Source organism: Thamnophis elegans, chromosome 16 (assembly GCF_009769535.1).
Source record: "Thamnophis elegans isolate rThaEle1 chromosome 16, rThaEle1.pri, whole genome shotgun sequence".
Taxonomy (NCBI): domain Eukaryota; kingdom Metazoa; phylum Chordata; class Lepidosauria; order Squamata; family Colubridae; genus Thamnophis; species Thamnophis elegans.
The window spans coordinates 37,808,637-37,826,959 of NC_045556.1; the positions used below are offsets into that span (position 1 = coordinate 37,808,637).

The following is an 18,323-nucleotide window of genomic DNA, read 5'->3' on the forward strand; positions in this document are numbered from 1 at the left end:
TCATTTCACCCACCTCGGAAGGATGGAAGGCTGAGTCAACCTTGAGCCGGTGAGATTAGAACCGCTGAACTGCAGATAACAGTCAGCTGAAGTGGCCTGCAGTACTGCACCCTAACCACTGCGCCACCTCGGCTCAATTTTCATATATCAACCTGTGTCCTTCCAGAAGGCATGTAGTCTTATTTCTTTTGCCATTTGTGGAGTTAATTTTCTATTTATTTCTTTGGTAAAGTTTTTATGGACATCTCTCCACACCTTGTTGTCTGTTGGATCTCTCAAGTAATCTCGGCGCCCTTTTGCTACTTTAATTGATTTATCTTTGATTGTCAATCCTGTTTCTGATAAGATTTTTCTCTTTAAAACCATCATTTTTTATTTTTTCTTCTTTTGTGCCTTGAAATTTGGGGTAGAGCTCCGGACCATCGAATTCCCCCCTCCAAGCTCCCATTTTTTTTGCTTTCAACCACTTTCATTTCAGAAATCAAATCATTAGTTTTCTTATCTTTGTGTTCATTTTTCTCTTCAGTTTTTGGAACTCCATCTCCCTCATTTTTTTCTGGTATAAACTCTATCTTCTTGTCAATTCTCCAAGTTACCAATAACTTTTGAATTGCATCCCAAATCTTTTGCAAAATGAAAGTTTCCTCTTCTGTAAATTGCTCCATGTTCCAAATTGTAAATTACTGCCACTGTAGCTTTAATCTTCAAAAGACAGAGGTTCCATTTTTTGCCCTCTCCCAGTGCCAATAGAGCTCTCAAGAGACAGCTGTGGTAAACAATTTGTGCCCTTGGCTCTTATCACTTTTAGTTACAGAGCTTTGAAGCACGAAGACTGTGAGATCAAAGGAGAAACAGGAACAAATGTGTGGTTTCAAAAAAAAGCTCTAGCCTGTAGCTTTCGAGCAGCAGAATCAGTATTTTTCACTTTCTTGTGTTGTCTCAGATTTAGGAGGGACAAAGTTCTTAAATGGAGTTTAATAGCAAATAATAGATGATTTTTGTTAGCGTAGAGAGGAGATTTTAGTCCTTAAGTTGAAAAATAAAGCAGGAAGGAGCCGAAGAAGAAAAACCATTCACTTTAAGCAGAGGGGGGAGAGAGAAAAAAAATTGTGAGGAGCATTTCAATAGTTACAAGAAGAAAAGCATATTAACCAAAACAAAACAATGAAGATCAGTTCCGCTGCTTCTGCTTAAGGATTTAGTTTAGCATAAAAAAGAGATTCTTTTGGGCAGGTTTTTTTTCAAAACAGAAAGGATTCACCAGATGATCACACTTTCTCCTTTTGTTTCCTTCCGTTCCATAGCCATCCCCACTTCATCAGCTAGGCTGCCTTTTGTCGCCAGCTTGAAGTCCTTCTCTTGTATCAACCAGAGATTTGCATTGTCCCTTATATCAGCAAGACGTGGTCTTCTCTTCGGGACAGTTTAGGTCTGATTGGACCCCCAAGTGGCAAAAGTGTCAGCTGCAGTCTCAGGCCATCGAGACTGCATGTCCGTATCATAGGGACATTGGCTCCTCCTCCAGGGACCCCCGGTTTTTGAAGGCGGCTGATGCCTGTTGAGAGACACTAAGGCCCTGGGGTTGCCCATGACATTTCCTCCCAGGGTCCTTTGTCCTGGGGTGGGGGCAGCGTCTTGTTCAGTCGAGGGGTTTAAGATGGGCAAGAAATTCCTGAGTATCCATGAAGCAGGAAGAAGGGGAGGCCTGGAAGTCTCCAGAAGCTTTCCTTGCAAATGGCAGCACATTTTTCTTGAAGGGAGGGGGCTGGTGGCCCTCCAGGAAGGAAAAAGGAGGCGGGAGAGTGGCTGAGCTGTGTATGCTGTCTGCAAGAAGGTCAAATCCAAAGCAGCATCTCCGTGAAGCGTTGGCTCTTCCATTTGTCCCCATTTCTTCCTTCCTGAGTTTTGGCAAAAAGGCTGGAGCCCCCAGTGCAAGACCAGGGGAGAGCTGGCCTACACCCCCCCTCGGTCCTTGGAGGACTTCAGCAGGCAGAAGATGCTGACCAAGCTGCCCAGAAGGATGGCGATGAAGAGGAAGATGAGGCCAACCCAGGGGATGAAGCTGATGCCCTTCCGGAAGCCAGGCTCTTCCGCCGGGATCATGTTGGTCAGGTTCAGCATGTAGCCCAAGGCCCAGCCGACAGTCGTGTCCCCGGCCTGCAAAAGCGGGAAACAACCCCCCACAATTGCACAAAGACTCCCTTGTGCCCCCATCCAGCAGCTGCTCTGAGGACCCACAGCCGACCCGCATCCACTGCAGAACCCCCTCCCCTCCCCAGCCCTCTTCCCCCCAAGCCTTTCCCCAGGAAAACCCCCTTACCTTCTGCTGGAAGGCTATGTCGGGGAAGGTGGAGTTGTTGAAGTGGTAGCCCCGGGTGAGCAGCAGCGAGACGAAGGTGGCCATCGAACAGTAGTTCTGCAAAAAGGGCTCCAGTTTCGGCCCCTTCTTGAGCAGCTGCAGTGGCAGAAAGAAACGCCCAGGCTGAGTTTCGGCCTTCGAAAGGGCAGCTGCTCTCATCCGCCACCCAACACAGCCCCACTTGATCTCCTCCCCTTCATGATGGAGATGGAAAGATTATTCACCCCTCACACACAAATTATTCACTCCATGTTCATTCCAAGGATTGGTTATTCTTCTTCCTCTCCTTCATTCATTCATTTCATTCATTTATTATATTTATATGCCGCCCTTTTCCCCTCGAAGGGGACTCAGGGCGGCTAACAAATCAAGTTAGGGAAGGGGGGGGTACAGACAAAAAAATAAAAAATAAACGATACATAACAATACATAATTTAAAAACACACAACAGTCATACCATTCCAGACAGGGGCAACAGCTCTTTAGCCCCAGGCCTGTGGGAACAGCCAGGTTTTAACAGCTTTGCGGAAGGCCTGGAGGGTGGTGAGGGTTCGAATCTCCACGGGGAGTTCGTTCCAAAGGGTCGGAGCAGCCACAGAGAAGGCTCTCCTCCGGGTAGTCGCCAGTCGACACTGGCCGGTGGATGGAATTCGGAGGAGGCCTAATCTGTGGGATCTAATCGGTCTAGCGGAGGTGATTGGCAGCAGGCGGTCTCTCCTCCTCCTCCTCCTTCCCCTTCCCTTTCCCTTTCCCCTTCCTCTCCTTCTCCTCCATCATCATCATCATCATCATCATCATTATCATCATCATCATCATCATCATCATCAAATCTTTATTCAGTCATAGACCACCTTGGAAAATTCATCTGCAATTCTTGTTGGCCAGGCCATATTTTGAGGGGTCCCTTCAGCAAATCCACCTAGGCATCCCCCCATCTCGACTGCTTCTCTTCCTCTCTGGTTATCCTTAAGTAGCTGCAGGGGTGGGTTGCAGGCAGTATGACCCTGTTGTGGCCCAGCAGGAGCCATTGGAGCTGCCATCAGAATCCGACAGCGAGGGGCCCTATGAGTTGGCTCTGGAGGATGTGGAGGACCCTGGACAGGGTTCCGACTCCAAGCAGGGCGCAGAGAGGCTGGTTGGCCACCAGGAGGCGCCTGAGCCTTGGACCAGTGGGGAGGAGACAAGGGAGAGTGATCCAGACGCCAGTAGTGAGTTGTTCCTGGATGCCCGGCACTGAAGAGCTAATAGGTGTCAGGAACAGTTGCGCAAGTACAGGAGGTAATTGCACTCAGCTGGTGGTCATTAGATTCCTCTCCAGACTATAAAAAGACTGCTTGTACACACGCCCCTCTTGCAGAAGTCAACGCATTGACTAAAAGTTGGAGAACTTTTGTAACTAGCTTGGCAGGCTGGATTGTTGCCAAAGCTTGTCTGAGTTGCTGCCAAGGTCCTTATTTGTTTGTTATGCTTGGCTTTCAGCCACCAAGGTTTTGGTTTCTTGCTAATAAAGTACATTCCAGTTAAGTTTGCCTCGGCAATCGCTACTGGATGGAGGAGGGGGTCAGAACAGGCACCGTTCTGGTATGGTGCTTCGGAGGGCCTGCCCGCTCGCCCATGTTCCTGAGCTGTGTTTGACCCAACCGGGCCATTTGCGTATGCACACGCAATGTACTGCACCTGCGTGACGCTCCACCAAGCAGCTGGAGCATCACAAGCATCTCTTCCTTTGGCAGCTACTTCAAGGAAATTGCCATGATCCTATCTTCCCCTTTTCAATTCTCACAACAGACCTGTGACTGAGACCTGGCTTGGAGGTGGCAGGAGACCAGATGACACCCCCCTCCCTGAAGCTGCCAGCTGTTGTCCTACCCATCAGCCACTACACTCTCCATTTCATTTCAATTCAGGTTTAAACCCATTTTTGAAAACGGATTCGGGGGACGGAGGACGACCAGTGATGTTTACATGACTAGCAAAGTTGAAAGGATTTGGCCCTGGTTGGAGGAAGGGAAGGAAGGTCAGGGGGACAAACCCACCTCACTCCAGGGGGTGGTACAGATGGCCTCCGCGCCTTCTCTGAGGTCATTTGGAGTGGCTACCTGTCTTTTCATCACTGACCGGAGGAAATCCACCGTGTGGAAAAATGACGAGAAGGCCTTTAGGGGAAGAAGAAAAAGAGGGGATGAGCAATTTAGCTTAAGATCCTTAAAGTGATATTGCCAAAGGGGCCAATACAGGACATGTGTAATATATGTCTTTTTAAAAAATGGAGAAACATGGTAAAGTCACGCCAGCTGACACAGGCGGAAGCGAAGGGAAGCCAAGCAGGGAATCAATTAGGGAAGAATTAGAGAGCAGGCCCTGCCCCAAGCGGAATTGGAAAAGGGGTGTCATGCTACTCTTCTCCCACATGGGGGCAGTAGCACTCCACCCTTGCCAAGAAGTGGGGGGGGGGGACACCTAATAACAGAGCTGGAAGGGACCTTGTGGGTCTTCTAGTCCAGCCCCCTGCTCAAGCAAGAAACCCTGTATCATTTCAGGCAAATGGCCTCTTTATGAAACCTGCCAATGATGGAGCCCCCACAGCTTCATTGCTTCAGTTCCCGTGTCTGCCCCAGGACCACCACCACCCCCAGCCCAACCCTCAGCAAAACTCACGATGAAGTTTCCCTCCATGGGCGGCTGGAAGACCCCGTCAAAGGAGCAGCTGGAATAAGAGCAGTTTGTGAACCGGAAGAGGCTCTCTGCATGTGCCAAGCACTGGGCGGGGTCTCCAGAGCCCCTCATGTTCACCATGTCATTGAGTTTGCTGTTGGGGGGCTTCTCGGAGGTGGTGCAGGGTGACTCGTAGATGCTCTCCATGGGAAAGCTGCGCTCAAATCCCCGTGGCCAGCAGGGGTTCTCCAGTCGGAGGGCGTAAGCTTTAGCCTGTGAGCGGAAAGTATAAGGAAGGGGCTGGTGAAGCAGAAGACAGGGGTAAACCCACTCCACACAGACATGCACAGCCTTGGTATCTGCCATCACCAAGGTGGGGATAAGCCCCTTTCCCTCCATTGCACTTTAGGGGCCCCTTTGCAGCACCCACCTTCAGGGACATTCTGCCAGCTGTCCTGCAGGAGCCAATCCCAGCCGAGGGGGCCCTATAAACCCCCAGCCTTGGTCCCTGTGCCACAACTGCCCACCGGGGGCTCCTGCCCAGGCCATACCTTCAGGATCTTGGAGGTCAGCCTGGTGTAGATCTCGTTTATGCCGTAGCAGAGGAAGCTGTGTGTGTAGACTTTGTACTGGTGCCCGTACAGCTTCAGGGTCACCTGGTTGCCAGGGCTCTCGATGGCTGCCGTGGTCTCGAAGGTGATCTGGGTGGAGGCCCCGCCCAGGTCCATGGCCCCCACCGTGCTCTTCATGGGGCGGATCCAGCGCCCGATCCACCCGTACTGGGAAGAGAAGACAAGGCAGGCCTTCTGTGACGTCATGGAGCTCAACCAATGGCCCACCGGGCTGTGATCCTGTGCTGACATCAGAGCAAGACCGGCCACTGGTGCACGGCTCAGGAGGAAGGGCAGGGAACTTTTCCTTGGGCAAAGACCCCCAAGGATAGGCCAGGTGGTCCTACCTTGACGAAGTTCTCCAGGAGGTAGTTAGCGGTGACCCACCCGAACAAGCCCTCATCCTCCCCACTCAGGATCCTTGCTCCCCGGAAGTCAAAGGGGTATTTCTTCAGTGTGGAGGTCACAGCTTCAAGGATACTGTCTGAAACCTGAGGTTTAGAAATGCTACCCATATACAGACACACAACACGCACAGATAATGAAAGGCTTTATGACTTGGACCAGGGCTGAGTCTCACCCTCCCCCGCCCTCTGGAATTGCTCCTGCAGCAGGGGTGAAATCCAGCAGGTTCTGACAGGTTCTAGAGAACCGGTAGCAGAAATTTTGATAGTTCAGAGAACCGGCAAATGCCACCTCCGGCTGGCCGCAGAGTGGGGAAGGAATGGGGATTTTGCAGTATCCTTCCCTTGCCACGCCCACCAAGCCAGGCCCACAGAACCAGTAGTAAAAAAAAAATTGAATTTCACCACTGGCCTGTAGCTACCCAGAATCTGCCCTCGCTGGTTCACACAACCCAGGGTCTGTTTGAGGTCTTGGGGCTGCCACGATCCACGTCAATGCAGTGTGATCCTTCCCCAACTCAGAATATAAACTGAGTTGGATTCCCAGGGAGAACCGTTGCGAACATCAGCAGCCCAGACAACCCCATTGGTTTGGAGGAGGGGTCCCACCCACCCCCATTTATTTTGCTCCAGCTCACCCCTCCTGCTCACAACTCTTCCTGCCAAGGGAAGGAGGGTCCCCAGAGGCAGACAGCGTGACCCCCTTCTTTGCCAGAGGGTCAGGGGCTGCCAACTCGCTGGAAATGGTGACCCAGGGGGCACACAGAGATTCAGTGCGTAAACATTGGGGGGGAGGATTGGTTCTGCCCCAAGGGAAGGCTGGACGGGATGAATTGCACCGACTGCTGCCAGGTGACACTGCTACTTTAGCAAGCTTGAGAAGTGGACGGGATGGCCAAACTCAGCCCCCGCTGGAGGCCATGGGGCTGGGAGTCAACCAAGACTTACTTTAGCAGCCGCATGCCAGCCGTGGCGCCCAAGTAGAGGGGAGTGATGCCATGCCTCACCTTCGGGACATCCTTCAGGGCCTGGTCAAGGCAGAGCACCAAGCTCTCCCCGGCTTCCGATGTTTTATTGATGTAGCTGGAGATACCGCCTCCTGCAAAGTCATCTGCCCTGAGTGCCAGGCCAGCGGGATCCCCCTCCCACAAGCAACAAGGGGAGGGGGCGGGGGATGCAGAGCCCCCATTCTGCTTACCCTTCACGTGGCAGTCGCTGTGCTGGCTGACAATCCCAGTTTCGTTCTCCTTGTTGGACAGCCATTTGTAGACAAACATGGCCGTGTGGGAAGACCCCGCATCCAATACGATCCCATACTGAACAGGGGGAGGGGAGGAAACATCAGTCAGGTCCCCAGTTTTGGCTGAACCCACCCCGGGGGACACAAAGCAACGTCTCTCGCCCTGACCCAATCTCTCTGCAGGGCTATTGGAAGCTATTGGAAGCACACCAAGTGAGCCCCCCATTTTCCCATGTTTAGGAACAGCCTCAAGATTAGCTTCAAGATTATGCCGTCCCACTGGAACGAGGCCCTGCGGCTCTTTACCACCAGCGGCTCTCCCCTCCAGCCTTCGCCCAAAGCCCCCCACCAGGAGGCCAAAGCAGATCCCAAGTGGGAATTTCTGCCCCCCTCCAACCGCCAAAAAAGGCCCCGAAGGGAGAGACTCTCTGCAGCAACACAAGCGTTCATTGCACGTATCTGGCCCAGTTGGAGGACCCCGGAGTTAGTGCAATATAAATAATGGAAATCATTTCAGACCACGGATTTAGGCTGATTTAGAGCCAATGCATTCCAAGCAAACAACTAGAAAGTTTTGTTGCAGGAAATGACAGGCTTTAGACTTCTCAGGCTACAGGAAAAGTTTATTTGGCAGCCAGGTTCAGAAAGTTAGCGAAAATGGCTAACATTGCAAATTCTGAACCACCTTCATTATCGAAGCAGGCGTTCTTATACATTCTCAAAGGCAGTGTAACACGGAAACACTTAACTCATTTCTTAGTGGTTACCTTGAGGAGAAAGCCTTATAAGGAGATGGGGGTCTTACTTCTCCTTTTGTCATAGGTACTGAGTACGAGTCTCTAAGCGAACCTAGCTTGTGGTCTTGGGAGACTATTGAACTCTGCGCTTAGGCACTTGCTTCCTGTTCTTTTGCAAGCTGCAACTCTGCCTATCTGCCTTTTTAATATAGGAGTAAAGGGGCCCCGAGAGGCTCTCCAGCCTGACCCAGTAGGTTTCACACTTAATGTCCAAATCTCACTTTACGTCACCCGCCCAGCTCCCACTCCTCTCCCAAGCCGCAGCCAAAAGCAAAGCCAGGAGCCTCAGAGAAGGGCTGACCCGGGAGGTGAGGCAGGTGAGCCTCCCGCCTCCTCCGAGAGGACACGTTGCCCAATCTGCCTCCAGAAGGAGGAGGAGGAAGTGTGGAGAGGATCCCTCTTCCTCCTTCGAAACCGCAGCTCTGAGGAACCTCCACGCGGGGAAGCAGCCTACCTCCCCCGTGCTGAACATCGGAGGCATGGGGAGTGCTCTGCAACGCGCCCTGTCATTAAGGAAGCGTCTTGATAGGCAAGAGGGAGGCTTGGAAACGCCCTTCCAGCCACCCAGAGCTCCCGACAGGCAGGCAGCCACCCGGCAACGGTTGTTAGCCCAGCTTCCTGGCTCTGCAGAGGGTTTCCAGCGACCCTTTCAGAGTTTGCAAGGGGGTTGCTTCTCCCACAGCCTTTAATGCTCAGGTAGACTTCTGCAGGGCATGGAGGTTTCCCTTCTTACCTGGCCGAGGGGAAATAATGCAATAAAACCACAGAATTCACAGAGGCCCCTTTTAGAAGTGGGGGGGGGGGGACGACACTGAAGGGAGGATTTTCCCCTCCAAAACCACCAAATTAAAAGAAGGTGGGATGAATGTTGATCAATTGCTTTCCCACCCCCCAAAATGGGATAAGTGATGTAAGAACCAAACCCCCACCTCACCCCAGGGAAGATTCTCTTACTGTAAATATTCTCAAAGTCTGTTTTTCCTTTTTTTCCCAAACTGCCCTTGATAATGTTTAACCCAATGCAAAGCCTGTTGGTGCTGTCCCAGGATAGGACCCCCTCCCTTCCTCCCCACACAATGGTGGCTTTCCTCCTGGCACCGGAAAAAGAACCAGGATGCACCCAGAATTCCAGGCTGATCCGTGCAGGAAACTTGGGAGAAGCAAACTGCTTGGCCAACATCTCCCTGGCTTCACCCTCTTCTCCTGCTGCAGGTGCCAAGCGCCCATCTGCCCAGTTCCAAATGCCCCCTTTGGGGATCAGACCTGCTCCAGATCCCTCAGAATTCATCACAGAAGGCATAGTAGATGGAGCACGGAGGCAAAGCACCTTTAAAAAAAACCAAGGATGCAGTCCATGTTAGGAATATAATTCTAACGGTTCGGTTGGCTATATATATATATATATATATATATATAATGTAACAATGTTGTACCTGTTTCTTTAAATCATACTATAAAATGTGATTGGTTGCTGTTTTCCTCAATCGGCCATAAGAGGGAGCCAGAATGACTGTTAGCTCTCTGTTCGTTAGATGCTGGGCTGATCTGATCTGAGTGCCGTGAGCTATTGTAGGTTTTGCAACTGCTAGCAAACTTTGAGTTCTGAACTGATTATATGATACTATGTTAAAGTAGGACGTAAAGTGAGATTTGGACATTAAGTGTGAAACCTATTGAGTCAGAAACCTATTGTATCACGTTGGCTTTGACTTGACTGTTGAGTTTCCAACCCATGAACTTACGAACTTACGTATGGACTCACTCGGACAATACCAACACCTTTTTTAATACCTGCGCAAACCTTCTCTTAGTATGTGGTATGTATGTGTACGTCTGTGAGCGAATGATCCCACCTTTTTAAACTAGTGTAATCTCTATTTTTATTATATTGTTATACTTTTAATCTATCGTGGGGTATGCATGTGGCGGATGCCTGTCTGGTGCGCATGAGGGGACTGAGAGGGCAGCCCGGAGCCCCCTCCACTGAGTGCAGAAGCAGAAGTGGATGGGGGCCCGGCTCCACCTCTCAACTCGGAGTGTTTGGTTTGAATGGCCTGCCAAGAAGAACGGGGGCCTTGGAAGATGGAGGGGGGTCTACGGGCGCGGGGTTGGGCCGGAGCATTACGGTCATGACTGGGAGGGGCAGGTACGAAGGGAGCTTCAGGGCTAGCCATTACCGGGGAAGGAGGGTTCGCTACGTCACAGCGATCCCTCCTTCCGGCCCTGTTAGCTCCACTCCAGGACCAGTTGGCGAGAGTTTTTCAGGGCCCTGGTCTCAGGCTGCTGTTGCTAAATGCCAGGTCTGTGGTTCACAAAGCTCCCCTCATCCAAGACCTAATATTAGACGAGGGGGCAGACCTGGCATGTATTACTGAAATCTGGCTGGGCCAGGAGGGAGGAGTCCCCCTCACTGAAATGTGCCCAGAAGGATTTCAGGTGCTCCATCAGCCACGACACCAGAGAAGGGGTGGGGGAGTGGCAGCCATCATCCGAGGGTCATTAGTTCCTCGTAGGATCCCTGCTCCGGAGCTTGTCAGGTGTGAGTCCCTGTTGGTGAAGTTGGACCTTGGGGGCCAAGTGGGCCTGTTGCTAACGTACCTACCTCCCAACAGCGTTACAACAGCCCTCCCTGTGCTCCTCGAGTCAGTAGCCGAGCTGGCGATTGAGTTCCCCAGGCTTATTGTGCTGGGAAATTTCAATCTGCCTTCGCTCGGCGAACACTCTGATGGGGCGCAGGAGTTCATGGCTTCCATGACAGCCATGGACTTGACCCAGGTAATTCGGGGTCCGACTCATACAGCGGGTCACATGCTTGACCTCGTATTTCTCTCGGAACAGTGGAGACGTGATCTAGATTTGAAGGGCATTAAGACCTTGCCCTTGTCATGGTCTGATCACTTCCTACTGAGGCTTGATTTTCGGAAACCAATCCCCCACTGTAGGGAGGGGAACTGATTAGGTGGTTCCGCCGCAGGCACCTGATGGACCCTATGGGATTTCAGACGGCGCTTGGTGTAATACCTGACTCTCTCGTCCACAGTCCAGCGGAGTCCTTGGTCTCTGCTTGGAATATAGCGGTGGCGGAGGCTCTTAATCGGATTGCGCCTTTACGGCCTCTCCGCGGCAGTGGATCCAGGAGGGCTCCTTGGTTCACTGAGGAACTCCGGGAGATGAAGCACCAAAAGAGACACTTAGAGCGACGCTGGAGGGCCAGTAACTCTGAATCCGACCGAACACAATTAAGAGCCTTTATTAGGACTTATCTAGTGGCGATACGGGCGGCAAAATGTGCTCATTTTTCCGCTCTTATTGCATCCGCAGAATCGCACCCAGCCGCCCTGTTAAGAATAGCCCGCTCCCTCTTGAAAGGGAGGAATGCGGACGACCCTTTGCAGGATAGAGCTGAGGAATTTGTTCAGTTTCTGTCGGATAAAATCGCTCGGATTCGGACAGACCTGGACTCCACTTGGACGTTACCAGCTCATGTGCCAGGGGAAGGTCTTGATCGGACTTTATGGAGCGAGTTTCAACTTGTCACTCCTGAGGAAGTGGACAAGGCCATGGGAGCGGTGAGTGCCTCCACCTGTATACTGGACCCGTGCCCCTCCTGGCTGGTTTCGACCAGCAGGGAGGTGACACGTGGCTGGCTTCAGAGGATTGTTAACACCTCTCTTCGGGATGGATCCTCCCCGCACCCCCTAAAGGATGCGGTGGTGATACCCCTCCTGAAGAAACCTTCCCTGAACCCAGCCATTTTGAACAACTATCGTCCAGTCTCCAACCTCCCTTTCGTGGGGAAGGTTGTTGAGAAGGTGGTGGCCTTTCAACTCCGATGGACCTTGGATGAAACTGATTATCTGGATCCCTTTCAGTCAGGTTTCAGGCCTGGTTTTGGCATGGAAACTGCTTTGGTCACGCTGATCGATGATCTCTGGCGAGCCAGGGATAGAGGTCATTCCTCTATCCTAGTGCTTCTTGACCTCTCAGCGGCCTTCGATACCATCGACCATGGTATCCTTCTGTGATGGTTACGAGAGGTGGGAGTGGGAGGCACCGTCCTTCGGTGGTTCTCCTCCTACCTCTCGGACAGGTTGCAGTCGGTGTTGGTTGGACGGCAGAGATCAACCCCTAGGCCCCTCAATTATGGGGTGCCGCAGGGCTCGGTTCTGTCCCCCCTCCTATTTAACACCTACATGAAGCCGCTGGGTGAGATCATACCAAGCCGGCACGGGATTAAATACCACCAATACACGGATGATACTCAACTGTATCTGTCCGCCCCGTGCCAACTCAGCGAAGCAGTAGTGCCAGTGCCTGGAGGCTGTCAGGGTCTGGATGGGAGCGAACAAGCTTGCACTCAATCCCGACAAGACTGAGTGGCTATTGATGCTCCCTCCCAAGGATGGTCCAGTTATTCCATCTCTTAGCCTGTGGGGTGAAATTATACGTCCCTCAGAGAGGGTTCACAATTTGGGAGTCCTCCTGGATCCGCAGCTGATGTTAGAACATCATTTGTCGGCTGTGACCAGGAGGGCCTTTGCCCAGGTTCACCTGATGCATCAGTTGCGACCCTATCTGGACCGGGAGGCCCTTCGGATGGTCACTCATGCCCTTGTCACCTCAAGACTGGATTACTGTAACACGCTCTACATGGGGCTGCCCCTGAAGAGTGTTCGAAGACTGCAGTTGGTCCAGAATGCAGCCGCGCGAGCGATAATGGGTGTACCTAGATACACCCATGTTACACCTATCCTCCGTGAGCTGCACTGGTTCCCCATTGGTTTCCGGACATGCTTCAAAGTGCTAGTCGTTACTTTTAAAGCCCTACATGGTTTAGGACCTGGCTACCTGAGAGACCGCCTCCTGCCATTTACCTCCCAAAGACCGATAAGATCACACAGATTGGGCCTCCTCCAGGTACCATCGGCCAGTCAATGTTGGCTGGCGACCCTCCCGGGGGAGGGCCTTCTCTGTTGCTGCCCCGGCCCTATGGAATGATCTTCCCATAGAGATCCGGACCCTCACTACTCTTCCAGCCTTCCGTAAAGCTACTAAGACCTGGCTGCTCCGGCAGGCCTGGGGCTGTTGATTAGCATCCAGCCCCACTCTAAGTTGTATGCATGTTGTGTAATTTTAAATAATTGTATTTTTATTTTTATATATTCCCTTGTTTGTCTGTAAGCCGCTCTGAGTCCCTAGGGAGTGGGCGGCATACAAATGTCAATAAACTTTCAAACTTCCAAACTTCAGGCTGGACAGCCTCCCGGGGCCCCTTTACTCCTATATTAAAAAGCGACATAGGCAGAGTTGCAGCTTGCAAAAGAACAGGAAGCACGTGCCTAACCACAAAGTTCAATAGTCTCCCAAAATCACAAGAGTTAGCTAAAATTTGCTTAGAGACTCGTACTCAGTACTTATGACAAAAGGAGAAGTAAGACCCTCATCTCCTTATAAGGCTTTCTCCTCAAGATAACCAATAGGAAATGTGTTAAGTATTTTCTGTGTTACGCTGCCTTTGAGAATGTATAAGAACGCCTGCTTCGATAATGAAGGTGGTTCAGAACTTGCAATGCTAGCCATTTCGGTAGCTTTCTGAACCTGGCTGCCAAATAAACTTTTTGTGTATCGTGAGAAGTCTAAAGCCTGTCATTTTCTGCAACAATGTTATTTGGATTATCCATTAACTGAAAGACGTTGATGACTGGCTGCCTTATGACTTGGACGGTTTGATGGATGAAAGGAAAAGCCTATTTAAACTACAGTGTCTCTGTATGCTGGTTTGTCTGTTCTCCAACACAACTCTAACAATGCTTCTCTGAACGTACTCACCCTCCCAATGGGGAGCGTACATCACAGTCCACATGGAGGACCTGGGCAGAAAACGACTGCCCAAGGATCAGAGTTGTGTTGTGATATATATATATATATATATATATATATATATATATATATATATATATATATATATATATATATATATATATATATATATATATATATATATATATATATATATATATATATTATATATATATATATATATATATATATATATATATATATATATATATATATATATATATATATATATGTATATATATATATATATATATATAACTTATTTTGCTTTTCTTTTTTTCTTCTTTCGTTGTAAGCCGCCCGGAGTCCTACGGGATTGGGCGGCCTATAAATTTAATAAATGAAATAAATAAAATGAGAGTAACGTTCCACAATTGTGTTGCACTACAATTCCCACCACCCGGGTTGGGAACGATGGGGTTTGCAGTCCAAACGACCGGGGAGGGGTCTGGGCTAGAAAATTTAAGGAAAAGGGCTGCAGGGGAGGGGGGAGGCTTTGCCAATCAGCATTTTGAAAATTAGGAAATGCTTCAGCAGGGAGAGAAAGGTGGGTGGCCCTTGCCTCCTCCCTGTCCATGAGAGATTTCCCACAGCTGAAAGTTTAGCTTGGAAGCTGTTTTGGGGCAGAAAATAAGTTATCCAGTTATGTAATTCTGCCAAATCATCATGGGCTCCAATCGCTTTGTAAATAAAGACAGAATCAACCCTCTTTCCCCTCCCCCCTCTCCTTCTCTCTCTCTCTCTCTCTCCCTCTCTCTCATTCCCTCCCCCCTCTCCTTCTCTCTCTCTCCCTCTCTCTCTCGTTTCTCCCTCTCCAGCTTCACCATCTCTTAACGGTGGGAGCAACCACCCTCCCCAGAGCCCCATCCGTGAAGCAGACCCCCCAGCGAGAGAGGCAACCTATTTTGGGCAGAGCGAGCCATAGCCCAGTGGGCTGCCCAGGCTTGTAGGCACCAAGGAAAGGCCCATCCGGCCCAGCATTCTGGCCATGGTTGCCCCGGACCTCCTTTCCCTTTAGGGGGAGGGAGGACCAAGCCCTCCGTTCCTCGGGATGAACGGAGAGTGAGCTCAGCACGGAAGCTGGCAAGAGCCCCGTTCTCCAGTGCTACAGAGGACAACGGAGTCCGCTTGGCAACGGACTCTCTCGCGGCTCTTCCATCCCGCCCCCAGAATATAAACCTCGGGAGCCCCCAGTAGATGCTTGCAAGACACGGGCCGTCTGCATCTCCCCAAATGCCACCCAGGAAAGGGTCTCTTCCTCCGCTCCTTCCCCAGGAAGGCACCCGCAGCCCCACAGCCAGCCCCCCACTTGTGCCAGTCAAACAGGTTCCGAAAACAGCGTGAAGCTGAAACCCCCCGCCGTGTCTGGGGCTGGGAGCGGCAAACACCTTTCACACGGGTAGGGTGGGCAGCATCCTAGCCAGGCCAGCCCTCCCTGCCGGAATGGGGGCTGCCCCCAGGAGCCCGGGGCGAAAGGGGAAGGCCGCCCTCCTCCCCATCGGCGGGAGGCTTTCAGCACCACCCGGGCAGGGAAATCCGCTCCGGCGCCCCAAAGCTTCTCGCGCACGCCTGCCCGCAACTCCCAGGACCGAGGGGCTCCCGGGATGACCTCTGCCCAGCCCCGTTGCTCCTCTCTGCTCCGGCAAAAGGGGCGCGAGAGATCGGAGTTGGTGCTGCGACGGCGCTGGGCTCAGGAGGGCAGCGGGGAGCCCTTCGTGTCCAGTTCCGGCGGCGCTCGGCTGCAGAGCCCGGGGCCACGGGGTGCCCAAGGTTGCAAGCGCGCCTTACCTTGAAGTCGGGCGGCTCCGGTACGTCCTTGGTGGACACAAAAAGGAGGATGAGTCCCACCACAGCCACCAGGCACAGCACGCCCAGCGCTGCCGCCACCGCCTTCTTGGGGCTCATGCTGCCGCTACCCGCTCAGCTTCCACTCTGCTCCCGAGCCTCAGCCGAAAGCAAAAGTATTCTTATACATTCAAAAAGGCAGAGTAACACGGAAACACTTAAACACTCATTTCCTATTGGTTACCTTGAGGAGAAAGCCTTATAAGGAGATGGGGGTCTTACTTCTCCTTTTGTCATAGGTACTGAGTACGAGTCTCTAAGTGAACTTAGCTGACCCTTGTGGTCTTGGGAGACTATTGAACTCTGCGCTTAGGCTTCCTGTTCTCTTGCAAGCTACAACTCTGCCTATGTGGCTTTTTAATATAGGAGTAAAGGTGCCCCGAGAGGCTGTCCAGCCTGACCCAGTAGGTTTCACACTCAATGTCCAAATCTCACTTTACGTCCTACTTTATTTCCCCTTTCTAAACTCTATTAATACCCACAATTGAATCTTGCCTGTTAGATTAACAATATAAGCATGCAGGGTACAGAATAACGAAAAAAGCATGGATACAAGCAATACACATCTTAGGGCTTGTCTTCCGGAATTGCCCGTACAATTTGAAGATGAGAGCTAGTATCTGAAGCTTCATCTTCCTTGAGGGTATGTGGGATTAGGTTTTCCATTAACATTAACTTCTTTTCAGCCCGTAACTCTTTTACAGACCTCATAACGAGCTGTTTAAGCAAGGGTATTATGCAAGGGAGGAATGCTAAATTTGCGATTCCACATAATAAAAGAAATAGCATTTGTTTAATCCAACCTGTTCCCGGTAGCTAAGAGAACCATTCATCTGTCCCTTGCATTCTTTAACCAATTCAGGAAGCTGGGTTTCATAGTTCTTTAACTACCCCCATCCCCCAGACCACTCTGGATTTATTCATATAGAAACAGCAATCTTCTCCCAGGAATACACATAGCCCACCTTTTTCAGCAGTTAAAAGATCTATGGCACGCCGGTTCAGCAATTTGGTTCAGGCTTTCTTGGAATTCTTCTGACAGCTGCCTGAACTGTGTAATGGAGTGGGTCATTTCACCTACACCCGTTCCAACTGCAGTCCCTATTCTCAAGATTGCTAATAGCAGAATTAGGAGCCGCACTCTTTTCTGGACATGTCCCATGAGGGGTACAGGGAGGGTCTGTTCCCCACTTACCACCCATTTTAGGGACAAGGTGTATTAGAGTGCATGTGCCAGTCCAATTGGTGGGTAAACATAGATATGCATTTCTCCCACATAGAAAGAAAACTCCATTTTCTCCTACACATACGCCGATGTTCACAGAGAAGGCATGGGCTCAGAGGTTCCTTTCATTAGTCCAGACTTGTAAGGTTCCTGCTAGGAACATACCAGTCAGGGGCTGTAATGAAACTTCTTGATTAGGATCCATTAACTTGTTCCCCAGATCTGGTCCTTCAAAGAGATATTGCAAAAGTAAACGCAAACTCCCGTAGTGGATTGTATTGAAAGCCAAACGGGAAGTCGGGGTGGTTGGAATGGCTTTGGGCATCTTCCAGTGGTCAGAATCCCCTCCCATCGGTTAAAAACAAGTGGAGGTGGGAGCGAGAAAGTGACTTTCTGTTGGAAGATCTTGTGAGCAGAGGGAGACATGCTGCGAGTCAATTTTACGTCTACAAGGGTTCTCCTGGGGGCAAGATACATTTCAGATGGGCATTGTTCCTCTGATAGTGACACCACAGGCATGCCAGGCTCCTGATATCGTTTTTAGGCACAAGGAGGGTGATTTCATTCATTCATTCATTTCATTTTATTAAGTTTGTATGCCGCCCTATTTCCGAGAGACTCAGGGCGGCTAACAATAAAAAAGGGAGGGGATACAAAAAATAAAATAAAAAACAACAATTTAAAATTCTACAACAGCCGTAACCTCGAATGGGGCTGGATAGTTCAACAGCCCCAGGCCTGCCGGAACAGCCAGGTCTTACCGTATATACTCGAGTATAGGCCGACCTGAATATAAGCTGAGGCACCTAATTTTACCACAAAAAACTGGAAAAGTTATTGACTCGAGTATAAGCCTAGGGTGGGAAATGCAGCAGCTACCGGTAAATTTCAAAAATAAAAATAGATACCAATAATGTTTTTGAATATTTATTTCAAAGAAAAACAGTAAACTAGCGGTGTATTCAATGAAATACTTCACTCACCTCATGATGCTGATGTCCCGCTGTGATGATGATGTCCCGTGCAGCCGCGGGAGCGATGTCCCGCCTCCTATGACACACGGCACAGTGATTCCTATCATTGGATCACTGTACCAGAGGAGGTGGGACATCGCTATGTGGCTGCTTGCCATAACAAGGAGGAGGTGGGACATCGTTGCAGAGCGGCAGGAGGGGGAGGAAGGGGAATCGTAAGACAGCCCTGCATTACATTAGAACGTGAGGAGGGGGGATGGTGCGGTGCGCGCTGCGTGGCAAACTGACACAGAGGGAGGGGAAACTCACAGGGGCACTGGGACATTCACGAGTGTCACCCAGCGGCATGGCCCC

The 18,323-nt window shown here is 50.8% G+C and overlaps 1 protein-coding gene across 1 annotated transcript; it reads right to left on the minus strand.

Moving 5' to 3' along the window:
• Positions 1 to 558: 558 nt before the first annotated feature.
• Positions 559 to 15,860, minus strand: LOC116518907 (ectonucleoside triphosphate diphosphohydrolase 2-like). The gene is made up of 9 exons (XM_032232444.1): positions 15,714 to 15,860; positions 7,228 to 7,345; positions 6,978 to 7,128; positions 5,973 to 6,132; positions 5,566 to 5,793; positions 5,018 to 5,287; positions 4,396 to 4,515; positions 2,321 to 2,455; positions 559 to 2,157 (listed from the first exon to the last, which is right to left on the minus strand). Exons 1-9 carry the CDS (start codon positions 15,828 to 15,830, stop codon positions 1,954 to 1,956), a joined length of 1,503 nt encoding a protein of 500 aa, XP_032088335.1. The 5' UTR covers positions 15,831 to 15,860; the 3' UTR covers positions 559 to 1,953.
• Between the last annotated feature and the right edge of the window lie 2,463 nt (positions 15,861 to 18,323).

What these genes read in the sequence shown, in the direction of transcription:
- LOC116518907 (XM_032232444.1), bottom strand. Translation starts at nt 15,830, where the DNA reads ATGAGCCCCAAGAAGGCGGTGGCGGCAGCGCTGGGCGTGCTGTGCCTG. An exon ending in TGACCTCCAAGATCCTGAAG is followed by an intron (nt 5,288 to 5,565) that starts GTATGGCCTGGG and finishes TTCCGCTCACAG; the next exon opens with GCTAAAGCTTACGCCCTCCG. An exon ending in GTACCACCCCCTGGAGTGAG is followed by an intron (nt 2,456 to 4,395) that starts GTGGGTTTGTCC and finishes CTGCCACTGCAG; the next exon opens with CTGCTCAAGAAGGGGCCGAA.